Raw genomic sequence first — 13,848 nt, forward strand, 5'->3', positions numbered from 1 at the left:
GGAGACAGCAGGAGCATGTGTTCAAATTTCCTAAGCAGAGGCATAAACAATCTGAAGTAGCTCCAAATACCTAGCTCAAAGTATGTCGTTTCAAGCAGGCTCAGGAAAGCAGCCACTGCAGCACAGAGCTCTGTTGATGCCTTCCCTGCATGGGGGAGGAGAGCCCTTTGGTTCAGCGGCACAAAGGAACAGAAAAAACATGTGGTTCTGCCCAGGGCAGCTGCAGGCACTGAGATTTGGGTGTAGACCCACACGAGGTGGGGCTCTTCACCCCCGAGCTGCTGGAAGACAAATTCTGCCGTAAGTGGCTGCAGCAGTGCCGCTCACTGGCATGCTGCAGGATCCCGCCCCAAAATACGTGATGATCTCTGCAGCTTGGGCCCCTAAATCGCTGCTGACACCCTGTGGGCAGTATCTGCCACACTAAATGCTTAGGCAAAGTGGAAGAGATACATATGGGTCATGCTGGTGCTGGGAAAGCCAAGCTAGCATCCAAGCCAAGAGGGAACAAGGTCCTGGCACGGCTTCTATCAAGGAGGAATGCAGGCAGGAGCACAAGCAGACTGCAGGCAGCAATGGAGAACAACATATGGCAGGATCTTTCCAATATGAATCAGAACTGGTTTAGAAAAGGCAGCATGGCATTTCCTTTGGTTGGCAGCAACTCAAAGGCTTTTGCAGCATTTCAAGGTGCTGTTACAAAATTACCTTAAGAAAGGTAATTAAAATTTCTTGTCCTGCTAACCCAAACGTGCCATCAGCCTTAACCATAGGAAGCATCCCACCAGGTTCAGGGCAACTGTGCTGCAAGGTATGGGGTGCATCCCAGTGTGCTGGACTATGGTCAGGCTGTAATGGCACCCATCTCACTGCTTGATAAGCACTCTGAAAATGAGGGGGCTTGGGGTGTCTGAAGGACACAACAGGATATGAGGGTGGTGGAGAGCAGAAGGAAGGAAAGAGCAAAGTAAACACAAGGACTTGGATGAAGTGAATGATGGTGCTGCCCTCTCAACAGTGAGAATGCCACACACAGAGGCAAATGGGAAAAGGAGACAAAGCTAGGGAAAGAAAAAGGTGATTGGTATCACAGACATGCTTATAAACAGGCTTTGAAGCTCCACAGCTATTCACACCTGATTGAATTTTAAGCTTCATAATTATCAATATATAAAAATACATATTTTTATACACACACACACACTCCCCCACATATTATATATATATATTCAACCTGCTTGAAATTTCACCTTAGACTAAAAACAGTGACCAGCTGAACACTCAAAAATAATCACCCTGGGCCTGGCTGGGGGTTTAAAAAGGGTTGGGGGGTGAAGGGAGATGGATATGGACCTTGAAAAGCAACCTGGTCATGGAGCAAGATGTGCTCAGCCCTCATCACAGCTTTCCTCTTTTCTATTTTTCTTGCTAGGAGTTTCCAGTGCGAGGCACATCTCATCAAAGTCTTGAGGAGGATTGTGCTCTTGTGATTAGAAAATAAATAAATAAATAAATAAATAAATTTAAAAAGGATGCCTAGATGTGTGATTTTTAAAATTAAAGAACACTGCCTGCCCTACTTTATTAAGTGGAGAGTGGAAAATAATCTATCATGGTGGTAGCGAGCTTGGAGAATAGGACAGATAGAGCTGGTGTACATTTTCAATCAAAGCACATAAAAATTAACATACAGAAAGATATTTTGTGTGTGTATGTGTGTGTGTGCTAGATTACTTATGCTTGGTATTTTTTTTTCAAAGGCTCATATTAAGCCAGTTTTGTATCTGTGCCTCAGGAAAAAAAAAACCCAAAAGGATAAGCAGTGTTTATAGCACTAGAGCATCACCCCTGCTCATTCACTCCTGTTTAATGCTGAAAGATCATGCTGCTTTCAAGAAGGGGTTTTGCAAATCTCTTTTGCACAGCAGAGACCAGCAGTGTGGAGAAGAGACACTGGAAATCAAAAGGAAAACTTCTGGATGCCAGAAGGGTTCTGCTCCTGGGTTAAACGCCCTGGGGAAGCAGTGAAGGTGAAGTGCTGGCACGGTGGCCTCAGGGCCATTGTCCCATCTTTGAGAGGCTGCAAACCTGCATTGCAGAAGGGCTTTTTCCAAAAAATCAGCTTAATTCCCTGCGAAATCCACCTCCTTCTGCAAACAGCATCCCTGCAGGCACACAGCCCCCAGCTGCTTCTGCACTGGCAACCCCACCTTCTCCCACTAGAGGAAAAACACCATCTCAACATACAGATTACAGATTATCTTGAGAAAAAAAGCACGTGAAGCACTCAGATTGTATTGAAATCCTTTTACCTGTTTCTGTTACACTTAAAAAATGGGTGTCCCCAAAAGAAAGAGATCTGTGGTCCCACAGTTACCGGGAATGCTCTTTGTGATACAGGAGGTGCACAACTTTAAAGCATATTAAATGCCATCATTTAACCTAAAGGCAACTAAAATCACTCCAATGTGATTTTTTTTTTAATTAAATTTCCCCTTTTCCTTAATACGTGTACTCTTCATGTAATTTTTAGCCAAAATGATCCACAAAACCCAATAGCTTCCCTTATGTTATGTCACCTCCTCAGCTTTCCAGCTTTTGGAGACCTCTGCAATGCCATCCTACTTGGGAATAACTATTGCTTTCATTTTAACCCTCCTCTATGAAATAAAAGTGATTTTCACTGATTTTATTTTAATGCCAAGAATGCTGCTGCTCTTCATTTTACATGACAGCTCTTCACTACACAATATTGAGGTAAAAAGAAGACACTTTAATTTAAATTTTTAGTGACCTATGGCTAGTTGGAAATCATTCATTTTATTAAGACAGATGAAAAGCAATCAAAGTCAAGGCAGTGACTGCTCCACTGTATTGCCACCAACCACTTTGGTGTAGTGGGGTGAAAAAACAAACAACGGGTTAATTGCTGTCAGTGGGGACTAAGGAGGGGCAAAATACAATCAGCTCTTTTCTGGAAGAGACATTCCAGTGGTAATCTGACTACTAGAAAATACTTACGAGTCCTGGAACTGTCTCTGAAGATTTGGCAAATATGGGAAATTGTCTATAACAAATTGAGATGTCACGTAAGAAAAACCCCTCACCTGTAACTGCTCTTATTTAAAACCTCAATGGGAGGAGAGGGAATGAAGCACCCAGCCTGGCAGGGATGCTGTGACCTGCTGAGCCCACTCGGGTACTGAAATACACAGAAAATATATCTTTGGGTTTGTGCTAGAAGGCCAGTCTGTGAGGGGAGCATTCAACTGGAGAAAGAGGGGAAAAAATGTTAAGCACTGAAAAGAAAATCAGTCTCCTCTACATCTCTATTTCTCAGGTTGCATCTCCCAGCCAGGTAGCAGCTTGAAGTATTTGCCTTCTGACGTGCTTTGTGTCAGATCAACGTCTTTTAACATAATTATACTGATTAGAGTGGGGGAATGGAAAGACAAGATGTGGCTGGAGGAGTGTATACATAGTCATGTAACTCTGTGGAAAACTAGAGTTCTGCAAAACTTGTGCTTCAGTGAGGGCTCGTTTAAGGCCCAGCTGATGTGAACGGGCAGATTGCTGCTTAGGACCAAAAGATACAAGTCTAAGACCAAGCTCCACAGAGTTTCGGGGGACCTCCCTATCATTGGCTGGGCCCTACACAGGGATGCAGAAGTGAACACATGGACCATGTCTGAATTTTCCTGACATCTCACCTTTTGTTAGAGCTCTTAACACCTTTCTGCTATTCCCAATAAGGGCATATAAATGTTTTCCTGTCTGTCATATTTGTGTTTTCTAAATTGTACCATCGCCATGGAGGCTGGCCAAGGAAATGGGAAGCCATAAATAAAGATGACAAGGTTCTTTGCACCCATCTGTGCTCTTCCAACAGTTGTAATTACAGACATTTAAAATTGAGACAGGTTTTTACCCACGCTTCTGACAGCAGCTCTCTTTTCTGAGCAGCCAAGAAATGAGAGACAGCTACTGTGGGGACTCACAGTGAAGGACACGGCTCTGGGATGATGATTTGAGCAGCTGTGCATGGAGTGTACCTTGGATACCCTGTCCTCTTCTCTGCCATGTCTTCCCTGGTGTATCTGCCTGTGGAACGTTCACGAGCTGGAGTGGACTTCACTGCTATGCTACTGCAGCCCACCATGGACCCTTGTGGTTAATCACCCCTTACGACGACCTCCTCTTGCCACCCAACCCACCAGCGTATTACAACACAGATTTATTTTAAGAAAACACTTAAGAAAGTGGGTGTTTTCTTAAATAGAGAAAACAGATCCCTGCCCTAGATTAGCTCTTGAAAAATGCCATCATTTCAAGGCAACAGCAGCAGTACTGATGGGTGACACTGACGCCAGCTGTCTCAGGCAACAAATGCACCAAACAACAACAAAACCAAAGTGGGAAGCCCAGGAAAGTGAAGTCAGAACAACCTCCCTCCAGCTGATAAAATTATTGCTTGCAAGTTTACAACTTCCTGACCACCACTAAACACCTGGCTAATGCATTGCTTAGGCAAAAAGATATCATCTCTTACCGGGTTTGGGGATGAGTCCTTGAAAAGGCCTGTGAAAAATAAGGAAAAAAAGGAGATTTAAAATGAAATGGTACCGGGAAGCCAGCATGCCTGAGCTGAACACCCTGATGTGGCCCAGGGAAGGCTGGGGATCAGCCTGTCCTTCACACGCTATGCCACAACTCACGTGGGACCAGCAGGAGCTCTGTGGGGATGAGGTCCCTGCAAGGGGCAGTGACCCCTGCTTGAGGCAGCATGATGTACCTCATGCCCCACTGATAGGAAGACAAACAACATGATCCAGTGAAAGGGTGACGGAGACACTCTTAAGCCCACTTTTTTCCTGTCTCACCTTAGTCTGATACATAGCTAAGTGCTTTTCCCTCCCTTCCCCCTTATGGTCATCCCCTTAGGCTGTGAAATGCAGAGGATCCTGCCACAAACACGGGGTGCTAAAGCACAGCAGGGTTCTGAGCACTGCCCTGCACCACCAATGATCAGTCTCAAGCCTCCTAAAAAAGGGGATGGGATTTCTCTGCCTGCATATCAGTCACACTGAGCATCTTTTTCTCCTGCCACTGCCTTCCCCATCATCTCCTCAGAGAGTGGATGGGAAGAAAGCCAGACTGCCTGTTTTATGGTCCCCTCCTTTCTGATTAACCATTAGCTGCCACCTTAATTGCTGTCTTGAGGGGCTGGAGGCATTTACAGACTGGGGCTGCAGAGCAGGGAGTGCATTTAGGTGGGCTCCCTCCTCTCCCCCTCTCTGGATCCACAGGATGGCTGACATCTCTCACCACATACCGTGTCACAGTGAACTTGATTTTATCAGCGACGGCCAGTATCCTCTCCAGATTTTGGGAGCCAAAGGTGCAGGGCTTCCTGAAGGGGATCCCAGGAGGCAGCCCCTCTATAATCACCGACCCTGGATTGCTCTTAATGCGCTTGTATGGCACTTGCACAGGGTATTTAATCCCCAAGGCCTCACCTAGGAGAGAAGCGAGTGGTAATTAAGTAGTGAGTGTGCAGGATGCCAGGGATGCCATTTCTGCTGTGGCTCTGGCTCCATCCCCAGCCCTACCAAGGCACAGAACAGTGTGGGCAGGCTGCTCGAGGTACCAGGTCAGCATTAGATCAAGGACCAACATTTTCAGGCTGCCTCCATGACAGCAGTGGAGGGGTCCAAAGACAGGCATATGTGTGCAGCAGAGCTCATGGGGCCACAGAGATGCACCATCCTGCACAATGATGCCCATGTATGCAGTGGGAGGATGGAAAGCTGCTGCTCTTTGCTTTGGGACATTATTCAGAGATAACTCCACAGGTATGTTCCCACTCTTAGGCCTGGCTGCAGGATCAAGACTACATATTTCCTTGCAAGCACCTGGACAAGTCTTACCCCTGCCTAGAAAATGGGGTGTCCTGCTTGTGGCCAGGACAGGGTTAATTTTTTGCAATAGTCTGGAGGGGGTATGGCTAGGACACAGAGGTTATTAGTAACAGAACCATTAATCACAACATTGCTCGGTTTATCCTCGTGGTTGTGGTACCTAATCCTGTATATACTCCCATATATGAACCCTGTGCTCCTCATGGTGCTCTTTTTCAGAGCAGGGAGAGGGGTCAGGGTTGTTTTATTGTCGTATTGAGGGACATCAGTTTGTGATATGATAACATCAAGGGCAATGAGGGTCATTTGGGATGTGTATTCAGTGTTGCTCCCCTGCCCTGCCCTTGGTTGCTGCCTCAGGGAATTCATTAATAATTGTACCCAGCCTGTGGGGGGAAACAGGGCAGGACGATTCTCCCCAGCTTTCCACCCCCTTTTTCTCCTCCAGGCCTGTTACAATTGTATGTTAAGGAAAGCATGCACTTGTTGCTGTCTGCCAGGTCTCCTCAGTGTGGTCCACACCATGTTTAGAGTCAAGAAAGAGATTTCTAGGCAAGTTATTCAGAGATCTGCCCCAAGGCTATCGTGGATAGTCACGAGTGGTATAGAATGTGGTAGAAAATGGACCAAGTTTTGGGGAAATTCTTGGCTCCAGTGTGGTTTGGAAGTTGTCCCCTGTACAACTACAGAACCCGATAAAGTGACAGAATATTTGCAAGAAGAGTGTTGTGACACCTCTGGAGAGGAGCAACTTATTGCAGTGTGCTAGGCCCTGGCTACTATTTTTCAGACACTGCTTGTCACTAGACAGCACCCTCAGGGAAAAGAGGAGGACAGCAGAGCAGCAGGCACTGTGACCACTCAAACTGCAGCTGAACCACACAAACAACCCCTGCCATTAGCAGTCGCCCCTATAAGGAAGAAGAAATCCAAGACCAAACCAATTCACTTAGTGAGGGATGAAGAGGAAGAAGGGCCCTCCCAATGGGAGGAGGAGGCAGGGCCAGAGATAATCACCCGATCCCTATTCCGGGGTGAGCTGCAAATGTGAAAAGATTTCAGCCACCAGTCGTGTGAACCCCTGGTGACCCCGCTGCTTCAGTGCTGGGATATTGCAGCCCATGCTGTGGACTAGATAGAAGTGAAGCCAAGCAACTGGGATCCCTGTCCTGGGATGTGGGCATTGACGAGGGGAAGAGGACAGGAACTCAACCTCTGGAGGCAACTCCTGCCAAGTGTGAGGGAAAGGTATTCTCCCAAGGATGATCTAATAGTGCACCCAAGCAGGTGGATCCAGTACCTGAGACAATTAGTTGTGCTGGAGGGAATCTATAGGGATTCAAATAATGAGCAATCCCCAGTAGATCCAGATGAGGTCCAGGATATCCATGTGGCAGAAGTTTGTAAGTAGCACACCATCATCATGCACCAACTCATTGGCATTGATGTCAATGAAGGAAGGAGAACAAACACTGCTTCAGGTGACTACCCAACTCTGGCACTATGAAGATGTCTCCGTTCAGAGACAAATTCAGGAGAAAACACTCTGGAATGAGTTGTCTCCTCTAAAAAGAGTTCCAACAATCCCTTTATGCCATTAGGAAATGAATACTAGTGGGTGAAAAGGAAAAAATAAAACCCAGCCATTTACTGACAAACAGAATGCCCAAAGGCACAAGAAAAAGGCAAATAAGTGCTAGATGTTAAACTGTCAGACCTTATCCCCCCCCCCCCCCCACTGGAACAAAAACCCAAAATGCCACAGGAAAAAAAACCCACCAGCTTCCACCACGTGGTAGAAGATGGCACCGGCTTCTCTCTCAGGGAAAAACAAAAAACCAAACTGGGGATTCATGCAGCAGGTCGAGCAAACAGATGAGCAGCTGGCGACTTCTCCGGTGTCGATCTTCTCTCCGCAGCAGATGAAGTAGGTGGGCCAGAGCCTCTCTCTCCCTGGCTTGGCCTTCCCAAGGCTTGGGGCCGAGACGGAGCGGCCCCTCTCTCCTGCTGATCCCGACTGACTCCTCTCCCGCAGGTCCCATTTTCTCTGATCTCCAGCTAAACAAGCTGTCCAATTCACCTCAAAAAACTGCCAAAGGATTGCTGCTGCAGCTTCTCCAAGGCCAGGGAAGGGAAAAACTTCTTGTCTGGGCTAACAAAGCCAAGCTGGCCAAGCAAAACCCAGACCGCACTGCACCCGCGAACGCCTGGGAAGTGAGGCTTTGAAAAAGCCCACAAAGAGCCCAAGGCTTCCCCCTCCCCCGGACCCACCTTAAAGATACAGCAACCATTGTTGGGCATAAAGCAGAGGATCAGGGAGTAGACTGTCATCATAAATCACCCCAAGATAGAAGATCATCTTTTTTTGGTCCCTATTTATCTGTGCCTTGGCTGTGGAAAGACTGTCCAAGACTGTGGACAGATTCAAAAGAGTCGAGCAAATTAAAGAGGAAATGTCCCATGCCCCACCAGCACGGACCAGAGTCTCTGCTATTGGGAGCAAGTGCCCCCTGCTTGAGACAGAGGGGACACACCACCAGGTAACCTGTGCTTTTTCCTGCATGGCCACAGAGAGGACATGAGGAAGTGGGATGGAAAACCCACCTCTGCCCTGGCAGCACAGGTATGAGTTGAGAGGGAGAACAACCAGCATAGGAAATTCTTCAAGGATAAATGCCATTCCAGTCTCCAGTGGGGAAGTCCTCAGAGACAATAGGAGGGATGATGTTGCTTTGGTTCCTCTTGAGGGGATGTCCAGTTCACATTTTCAAGAAGTGAGCATGGAGTACTATGGCCAGAACCAGAGGGGCCCTGCCTCCAGCCAGGTGGAGGAAAGGGACAATCGGATCTACTGGACTGTGTGGATCTATGGCATATCAGACCCACAAGCATATACAGCTTTAGTTGACACTGCTGCACAGTGTACCCCCATTCCAACAAGATATGTAGGGGCAGAATCCAGCTCCATTTCTGGGGTGATCCCAAGAGCTGACTGTACTGGAAGCTGAAGTGAGCCTGACTGGAAATGAATGGCAAAACCAGCCCGTCGTGACTGGCCCAGAGACCCCGTGTATCCTTGGCACAGATTACCTCGGGAGAGGGTATTTCAAGGACCCAAGAGGGCATTGTTGGGCTTTTGGGAGAGCTGCTGTGGAGACAGAGGGAATTAGACAGCTGAATACCTTGCCTGGTCTCTCAGAGGACCCTTCTGCAGTAGGACCGCTGAGGGTGGAAGACCAACAGGTAGCGATCGGTACCACAACAGTGCCCTGACAGCAACACTGCACCAACCGGGACTGTGGGACCCCATCCATGGGATGAGTCGAGAACTGGAGAACCAGGGAGAGCTCAGCAGGATTTGCTCACCCTTCAGTAGCCCCATATGGAGTGTGCATAAATCCAGTGGAGAGTGGAGACTGACAGTGGACTATCATGGCCTGAATGAAGTCACACCACCACCGAGTGCTGCTGTGCTGGACATGCTGGCACTTCAGTTCGGACGAGCTGGAGTCCAAAGCAGCAAAGTGGTGCCACCAATGGCATTGCAAATGCATTTTTCCATGTTCCTCTGGAGCAGAGTGCAGGCCACAGTTTGCTTTCACCTGGAGGGGCATCCAGTACACCTGGAACTGACCACCCCAGGGGTGGAATTACAGTCTCACCATCTGCCATGGACTGATCCCAGACTGCACTGGAAGAGGGTGAGACTCCAGAACACTTGCAGTACATTGATGACATCAGTATGTGGGGCAACACAGCAGAAGAAGGTTTTGAGAAAGGGGAGAAGATAATCCAAGTCCTCCTGAAGGCCAGCTTTGCCATAAAGCAAACTAAGGTCAAGGGACCTTCCCGGGAAATGCAGTTTTTAGGACTAAAATGGCAAGGTGGATGTTGTCAGATTTCAGTGGACATGGTCAACAAAACAGCAGCTCTGTCCTCAGCAAACAGCAAAAAGGCAACACAGGCTTTCCTTAGGTGCTGTTGGGTTTTGGAGGATACATATTCCAGATTACAGTCAGATGGTAAACCTTCTCTATCATGTGACATGGAAGAAGAACCATTTTAGGTGGGGTCCTGAACAACAACAAGTTTTTTAACAAATTAAACAGGAGATTGTTCATGCAGTAGCCCTTGGGCCAGTCAGGACAGGACAGGATGCAAAGAATGTGCTCTACACCGCAGCCAGGGAGAACGGTCCTTCCTGGAGCCTCTGGCAGAAGGTACCTGGAGAGACTCGAGAACAACCCCTGGGGTTCTGGAGCTGGGAGTACAGAGTATCTGAGGCCAGCTACACCCCAGCTGAAAAAGAGATGCTGCCTGCTTATGAAGGGGTTTGAGCTACTTCAGAAGTGATTGGCACCAAAGCACAGCTTCTTTTGGCACCCCAACTACCAGTGCTGGGCTGGATGTTCAAAGGGAAAGTCCCTGCAACACACACTGATGCTACATGGACTAAGTGGATAGCACTGCGAGCTTGAACAGGAAATCCCAGTCACCCTGGGATCTGGGGAGTCATCATGAACTGGTCTGACAGTGAAAATTTTCGACTATCATCATCAGAGAATAGAAGGTGACGTGCTGAGGAGGCCCCACCATACAACCAGCTACCAAAAAATGAAAAGCAATACACTCTCTTCACTGATGGCTCTTGTCATATTGTAGGGATACACTGAAAATGGAAAGTTGCAATATGGAGTCCTACATGGTGAGTCACAGAAGCTATCGAGGGACAAGGTGGATCAAGTCAGGTTGCAGAGCTGAAAGTTGTCCAGCTGGCTCTAGATATTGCTGAGAAGACAAATGGCCAATGCTCTACCTCTACACTGACACATGGATGGTAGCAAATGCTCTGTGGGGGTGCCTGGACCAATGGAAAATTACAACTACAGCACAGAGGGAAACCCATCTGGGCTGCTGAAGTGTGAGAAGACATTACTGCCCAGGTAGAGAAGTTAGCTGTTAAAGCCTGTCATTTTAGATGCAGACGTACACCAGAGTCGGGCTACTGAAGAGCATCGCAACAATGGACAGGTGGATCAGGCTGCCAAGATTCAAGTATCTCTGGTGGATCTGGCCTGGCAACATAAGGGTGAATTATTTCTAGCTCAGTGACACCTGACACGTCAGGTCATCAAGGGAGAGATGCAACATACAGATGATTTCATGACTGAGATGTGAGCTTAGCCATGGACACCATCTCCCAGGTTATCCATGACTGTGAAACATGCACTGAGCTAAAAGCAAGACAAGTGGGTAAAGCCCCTGTGGGGCTTTAGAAGCTTGTAGAAGTAAGGGGGACCTACCAGATCGATTGCATCATGCTGCCTCAAACCAGCCACGTCAAGCACTAAGTGCTCACAATTGTAGAAGGCACCACTGGAAGCCTGGAGACCTACCCTGTGCCTCACGCCACTGCCTGGAACACCATCCTGGGCCTTGAAAAGCAAGTTCTGTGGCAACAGGGCACACTGAAAGAATTGAGCTGGACAATGAGGCTCATTTCAAAAATAGCCTCATTGACACCTGGGCCAGAAAGCACGGGAGTGAGTGGGTGTATCATATTCCTGATCACAGAATCACAGAAAGAACTAGGTTGGAAAAGACATTTGAGATCATCAAGTCCAACCTGTGACCTAACACCACCTCATCAACTAAACCATGGCACTAAGTGCCACATCCAGTCTTTTTTTTCAACACCTCCTGGGATGGTGACTCCACCACCTCCCTGGGCAGCCCATTCCAATGCCCAATCACTCTTTCTGTGAAGAATTTTTTCCTGATGTCCAGCCTGAACTTCCCCTGGTGCAGCTTAAGACTGTGTCCTCTTGTCCTGTCTCTGGTTGCCTGGGAGAAGAGACCAAGCCCCACCTGGCTATACCCTCCTGGTCAGGTAGTTGCAGAGAGTGATAAGGTCTCCCCTGAGCCTCCTCCCCTCCAGGCTAAATAATGCCAATTCACTCAGTCGCTCCTCACAGGGCTTGTGTTCCAGGCCCCTCACCAGCCTTGTTGCCCTCCTCTGGACACGTTTTAGCATCTCAACGTCCTCCCTATATTGGGGGACCCAGAATTAGACGCAGCACTCAAGGTGCAGCCTCACCAGTGCCGAGTACATGCACCAGCCTCTAGAAAAATTGAATGGTACAATGCACCATTAAAATCCACACTGAAAGCAATGGGTGGGGGAACCTTCAAACATTGGGATCTACATTTAGCAAAGGCCACCTGGTTAGTTAATACCCGAGGCTCTACCAATTGAGCTGGCCCTGCCCAATCGAAACCTCCATGTACTGCAGAAGAGGATGAAGTCTCCATGGTGCATATAAGAAATGTGTTAGGGAAGACAGTTTGGATTAGTCCTGCCTCAAGCAAAGGCAAACCTATCCATGGGATTGTTTTTGCTCAAGGACCTGCAGGCACTTGGTGGGTGATGCAGAGGGACAGGGAAACACAATGTGTCCCTCCAGGGAATTTGATTTTTGGGTGAGAACAATCTGTAATGTTGAACTGTGTAATATTGGTTGCTGAGTGACACTGCCACTGTTTGCCATAACTGCCATGGCCAATGAGGATGGACTGCTCCAGATACACCAGTCATGAGCTCGTGATACAGCAACCAGCCAAAAGCACAGCAGCCCTGCTGCCATGGAAGACCTCTAAGATGGATAGAACCCACAATCATGGACTAAATTAACTCAACAAACTTCTTGGAGGGACGGATTCAACTATAGAAACAATATCTGTGCTTGTGTATACACACAAACATACATATATATGTATATATACACATATATATACACACACACGTATGTATATAGTTGGAAGGTGTAGAATTTCAGTGTGATGTAAGTGGTATAGAATAAGGGGTTCTGGCCAGGACAGGGTTAATTTTTGCGGTTGCTAGGAGAGGGCAAGGCTAGGACCTCTGTATCACCTCAGATCATTTTCCAGGAATGAGGGAAGGGGTCCCTTCCAGTTAAGTAAGTGTGACAGAGGGGGTGGTCAGGTAGCACTGGTTCCCTCTGTCACTGATACTGTAGCTGTTACTGTTTGTTTTCTTATTCCATTGCTGTTTCCAGTAAACTCTTCTTATCTCAATCCGTGCCTCCAAGTCTCCTCTCCAACCCACCGCAAGGGTAGGGAAAGGGGGAAGGACAAATGAGCAAGCAGTGCATGGCTTGCAGTGCTTCAGTGTGAACACTAAGTTGGGGTATAATATTCCTAAACCACAACATGGGGATAATAGCATTTCCCCTGCTCTTGGAACAGAAGGAGCAGCATCTTCTTGTTCCCCAGCGCTCACTACGGCCTATTCCTATTCCCTTCCTAACCTCTTACCACTCCCTGTGCTCCCACAGCTCCTGCAGCAAAGAGCGCCAAATCCCAGATCTGCCATTTCCTCCTGGCCCTCCTAACTACCAGCAGCTCAAGGGAGAGATGAGATAAAGTATGTGGCAAGAAGGAATCAGGAGCAGAGGGGAGAGATAAAGAGCAAAAAAATATGAGAGAATAAGGGGGGGAATAAAACAAGCCTGGTTTCTCACCGTATTTCTTATTGAACAGGTCCTGGACTTGTTCCCGCAGTGTATTAGCAATGTCTATTCTGGAAAGCCTGGCGTCATAATTTTCTGTAAAATAAAGAAACAATTATAGATTTCTGCTGGTAAATTAAAAGGCACTCTGTGACTTTTAAGTAATGCCTTTTTCTAATTATAGGAAAGCCCTTATCTTGCAATTATCTAATCTGTGGAGTGGGTCATTCAAAGTCCTTAAAAATAATCTAAACAGAAATATGTTGGGTTATTTTTCCCTCGCCTGTTTGCTAAGAATAAAAGGCATGTGAAATCGAAGATTCAGTTGTGATAATTACCAGCATTAAAATATAACATACTCCAAAGCCTCTCAGAAAAGCCAAAGGCTTTGAAAAAGCTCC

The 13,848-nt window shown here is 47.4% G+C and overlaps 1 protein-coding gene across 1 annotated transcript in view; it reads right to left on the minus strand.

Moving 5' to 3' along the window:
• Window positions 1–13,848, minus strand: part of GTF2IRD1 (GTF2I repeat domain containing 1) — a gene marked incomplete at both ends in the record, with an annotated part of 49,421 nt that overhangs the window by 8,280 nt on the left and 27,293 nt on the right. Inside the window, 3 exons of the mRNA XM_082294533.1 lie at window positions 4,550–4,578; window positions 5,333–5,516; window positions 13,460–13,543. Coding sequence (XP_082150659.1) covers window positions 4,550–4,578; window positions 5,333–5,516; window positions 13,460–13,543 — 297 coding nt within the window. The remainder of the gene's footprint in view (window positions 1–4,549; window positions 4,579–5,332; window positions 5,517–13,459; window positions 13,544–13,848) is intronic.

Source organism: Coloeus monedula (genome assembly GCF_965178545.1).
Source record: "Coloeus monedula genome assembly, chromosome: 20".
Lineage (NCBI taxonomy): Eukaryota > Metazoa > Chordata > Aves > Passeriformes > Corvidae > Coloeus > Coloeus monedula.